The sequence below is a fragment of the Dasypus novemcinctus genome, chromosome 10, assembly GCF_030445035.2.
Source record: "Dasypus novemcinctus isolate mDasNov1 chromosome 10, mDasNov1.1.hap2, whole genome shotgun sequence".
Lineage (NCBI taxonomy): Eukaryota > Metazoa > Chordata > Mammalia > Cingulata > Dasypodidae > Dasypus > Dasypus novemcinctus.
This window is the reverse complement of record NC_080682.1, coordinates 94,850,009-94,854,674: the sequence shown is the minus strand read 5'-3', so window position 1 is coordinate 94,854,674 and position 4,666 is coordinate 94,850,009. Positions and strand designations below refer to the sequence as shown.

General features: G+C 36.2%; 1 protein-coding gene across 1 annotated transcript; it reads right to left on the bottom strand.

Moving 5' to 3' along the window:
* Nucleotides 1-1,399: 1,399 nt before the first annotated feature.
* Nucleotides 1,400-2,338, bottom strand: LOC101442985 (olfactory receptor 52A1-like). The gene has a single exon (XM_058306419.1). It carries the CDS (start codon nucleotides 2,336-2,338, stop codon nucleotides 1,400-1,402), a length of 939 nt encoding a protein of 312 aa, XP_058162402.1.
* Between the last annotated feature and the right edge of the window lie 2,328 nt (nucleotides 2,339-4,666).

Here is a 4,666-nt window from a genome sequence, read left to right as displayed (position 1 = left end):
ACATTTATTTTTCCTTTATTTTTTTTAACGAAACTTAGATTACACAAAATGTTACAAAAGAAAATATAAGGGACTCCCATATGTCCCACTCCCCACACTTCCTACTTTTTAAAAAGATAATATCTGAGCTGAAACGAAGTCTTCAGGAACAACCCATTTCTTAATTTGTGAGGTCATTAATTTTAGACTAACTACTCCCTAACATTGATGATAAAATAGGCTTGATTCACGTAAAAGCGTGTTGTTTCTATCTACTGAAAGATTATGCTGATACATGCCCCAGTAGAGACACACACTCACAGGTGCCTTTCGCACAGAGAGATTTATCGTACTACAGATTAAAGATTTCATAATAAACTAATCAATACTTTATAGTTTTCACAGATAACTGTTCATTCAAATCATATTGCCAAATGCAAAATCCAAAACAGTATAGTTCTCTTAACCCACAGTTTCTAGTTAAATCTCCTCAATTTTTTATCTCTGCCTGTGTGTCTTTAGTGCCTGAGGTACACATAAATTCTTCAAGAGCAGAATACTTAACTGAAAAACAAAGCAAACAAAGGAAAACACTTGTCCTGACTTCTCTCAGTTATGTTCCAGTAGTTAATTCTCTTTTTCCACATCATATCTCATGCATACCCCTACTCTGTATCTCAGCCTTTTTCTCTTGCAGGAATTTGGGGCCAAGAGCCAGTGAAATGGAAAAACTGTGATGAATTTACTACTGTATTACTATTCTTTAGAATAATGTTTATAATAGTGTAAGATCTCGAAAACAATTTTGAGTTAATAGGATAGACAATGGTGTAGGTTGGGGAAAATATTGATGTGAAAATTGAACACCTGAGTTGTCAGGTCTTTGTTCCTGTAACTTCCAGAATGACTGAAAGTCTATTTAAATATTTGGATGTTATTGATTCATCAGCCCTCCAAGGATTTTTAAAAATAAGAACATATTTAATATCCTCTTCCCAGAAGCAAAACTCCTGTTTTTTTCAGTAACAGGACACTCCAGAGAAATAAAACTTGATTGTATTAAACTTCAATGTGAGATAGATATAATTCATGAATCTTTATTGAGACTATTTCTAGAGAAAAACATTCAATCAGGGACTTGAAAAATAAAAAAAAAAGGGGGGGGCAGGGGGACCAGGGGAGAGATACATTCACTACTTAGCATCCTTACATTTCTCACTCTCATTAGCCAGATACGATTCAAGACCAAATTGAGGGAGGCATTCACAAAATATGTTGATCTATAAACAAGCTACTATCCTGGGAAATTTGAAGAACATTTGAATGGAACTTTCAAGCACCTCAAATAAAATGTATGCTTTATTTTGAAAAATGGATACTGGTCACAAAGTAGACATGAGGGTATTACTCAAGGTTAATTTTAAGTGCTGAATACTTTGACCATGTGAATGCGGATCTGCTTGGTCTTTATACCGTATACAAGTGGATTGAGAAATGGAGGAAAAAGCAAGTAAATGCTGGAAAAGAGGATATGGATATAAGGTGGAATATGGGAACCAAACCTATGTGTAAAGAATGAGAAAAAGGCTAGGAGGTAAAGTTGCAAAAAGACACAGATGTGAGGTATGCAGGTATTGAATGCCTTAAACCTAGCTTCCTTCTGAGGCAAACGAAAAACTGTGATAAATATTTGGATATAAGACAAGATGATGAGTGTGAGGTCAAAACCTGCTACAGTGAAGGCCACAAACAAACCATAGATCTTGTTGATCTGGACATTTTCTGCAGCTAGTTTCACAATGGCCATATGCTCACAATAGGAGTGAGAGATGACTGTGGTATGATAAAATTGAAGCCGACACTTTATCAGCACAAGGCATGGAGCTACAAGAACTGCAGCCCTGAGTGCAACCACAGCTCCTATTAAAGTGACCAGCTGGTGTGTGAAGATGGTGGTGTGTTGTAGAGGATAACAGATGGCAACATATCGGTCCAGAGCCATGGCAAGCAGGATGCCCGACTCTATGCATTGAAATGTGTGAATAAGCCACATTTGAAGCAGGCAGGACTCAAAATAGATCTCTGTCATATGGAACCAGAAGATTCCGAGCATCTTGGGCAATATGCTGCTACCAAGGGCAATATCTGTTGCTCCAAGCATGCCTAAGAAAATATACATTGGCTCATGGAGGCTGCGCTCAGATTTGATAACGAACAGGAGCAAGGAATTTCCAACCATAGCAATGAGGTACATGGCACAGAACGGTATCCCAATCCAGCACTGCAAAGACTCTAGGCCTGGGATCCCTATTAGTGTCAACACAGAAGGCATGAAGACTGTAATGTTGGAAATAGTCATACTTCTTTTGGTCCTCCTATTTCAACAATATACAATTTTCCATCAGCACTGATGTTTCAATTCTGCTTCCTATTTTTATCAAATCTCAGCATATTGATTCTGTCTGATTTCATACAATTTTAAGATATCATGTATCTTACTCATTATTATTTTTTTATCTTACTCATATTATTGGTGGAAATATGCAGATGCATAGAGACACATCTTTGCTTTCCCAGGAGGCTTCCACAATTCCTTTGTCATAATAACTTATTATGTGCATGGCAGGTAGACTGCCTTTAGAACCAGCAAAATCATCTGGGTAAGGCAACAAGTTTCTTTCCTGAATAATTCCTTTACAAACCTGTTGAAAAAATATTTGAGTTCATTATTTTGCTTTGAAATTGCATTTTTAATGAAGTTTGATGTGTCTTGCCATAGCCCACTCACATTCCAAATACTCGTGTTGTAATCAATTATTTCAAATTGTCTTTAACACCGCAACTGTCTCTTTGGACAGGCAAACTTCCAAACTTTAACCAGTTAATACCCAAGAACTTAAGATATTAATGTATCTATATGTATTTATATCATCTGTATCTATGTAGGTCTGAATACACTGTTAAAATTATGGAATAGAAGAGGTTTTGGAAAAAAATAACTAAAATTCATATATTTTGATGAATCTACACCAAAGTTCCCTGCTCTTGTACAAATAGCTGAAAAAGTTGTATTTTTATTTTGCCAATATTTTAACAACTGGCATCCTTAAAACTAGGTGTCTGCTTAAAATGGCAAGAATTAGCCACTGAATTATGTAATTCACATTGCATCATAATACAGGAAAACAACCTCTACCTTGTCAGAGAATGGCTGGCAGCTATACAAGGGGTGGAAAACTTCTTGCTGAGAAATTCATGGTATGGAAAACATGGGGAAATGAATAACAAAGCCAGAATAAGTACCTGTTTCTCGGGTTCAACTTCAGTGTTACCAATAGGCTAGGTTTTGGCCAAATTAGGCTCATTAGTTTTAAAGAAATACAGATACTCTAGAAGGAGAATCACAATATGAGCATAAAGAGAAACAATTTCGAGAAAACATACAGGTAAAAGGGAAAGTATACTAAAAGGAATAGAATATAGAACTAGACATATGACAAAATATGGATTTTTATATGATTCAGAAAAGGGATATAGAAAAATTGAAGAAAATGGAATCACTTTTCAATTTTACTGATGACTGAATTTTCAAGAATCTGGCTGCTTATGTCTTCTCTAGGAATTTTCTGAAACAAAAAAATCAGTTTTTAATATTACATAACTGAGCCAAGAAATTATCAAACCATACATTAGAGAAATTTTTCAGACACTGTGAAGAATACAGTTTGGTTATTTCATTCCTTTTTTTTTTTTTTTTTTTTGACTCTCCAAAATTTTTGCTTTCAAATTATGTCCATAAGTTCCTACAGCAACTAAAAACCTATTCATCTGCAATATACCAGTAATAAACGAAACAGCCAAGGTTCATGCCAGTAATTTTCAAATGAAAGAATGAAGTCATAGAGGCTCTTTAATGTGTGAAAAGATTTATCCACCAGCTTGGATTCAGGATAGTCAGGAACTAAGTATTCTGATTTCCATGACCCCCTTGACTCCCCATTTATAGAGTATTGACTCTTTCTTATAGGAGCAAAGTGTTACTTTCCCAGAGTTAGTAGGAATTGCAAGAGGCATGTTTCCAGTGTTATCACAGTGCTGACATATTCCAAAGTAAGGTGCTGAGATATGAAACTCACCTGAATGTAGAGGTAGTGGGGTGGCAGGTGGGCAAGTCCATTAGCAACTAAGTACCTGCTTAGCGGTATGAGTGAGAGTTAGTGGGGAAATGGCAATAAAATTATTGGCATACCCTTTGGCCAAATGAATCAACCTCCTTAATGATTGTTTAGAGCTGTTTATTCTCTTACCACTTTCATGAAGTGTATGGTCCATTCTTCATATACATTCCACTCAATCACTCAGTTCTATTACTGGGGTTCCAGGCTCATCACACACTCTTTGTATTCCACAATGGCTTCTCTTTCTATCTGCAGTCACTGTAACAGTATCCAGGAAATGCCTTAAATACAAAGCGATTTGATGGTGGGACCATATGTCAAAACTGTATTCTGGACATCCTCTGGGAATTCCCTCCACACTCTGCAATCCATATATTCCTGTCTTCCACTGGTCTCTCAATCCTGTTTGAGTGCTCATCATCAGAACTCATAGCAAGGTCTCTGCATTCTGAGACCTACTAGAAATTTATTTAGTTCATTGGAGAACAAGGCTGCTAGCATCCGTTTTA

Coding starts and splice junctions, on each gene's coding strand:
- LOC101442985 (XM_058306419.1), bottom strand. CDS start 2,338: ATGACTATTTCCAACATTACAGTCTTCATGCCTTCTGTGTTGACACTA.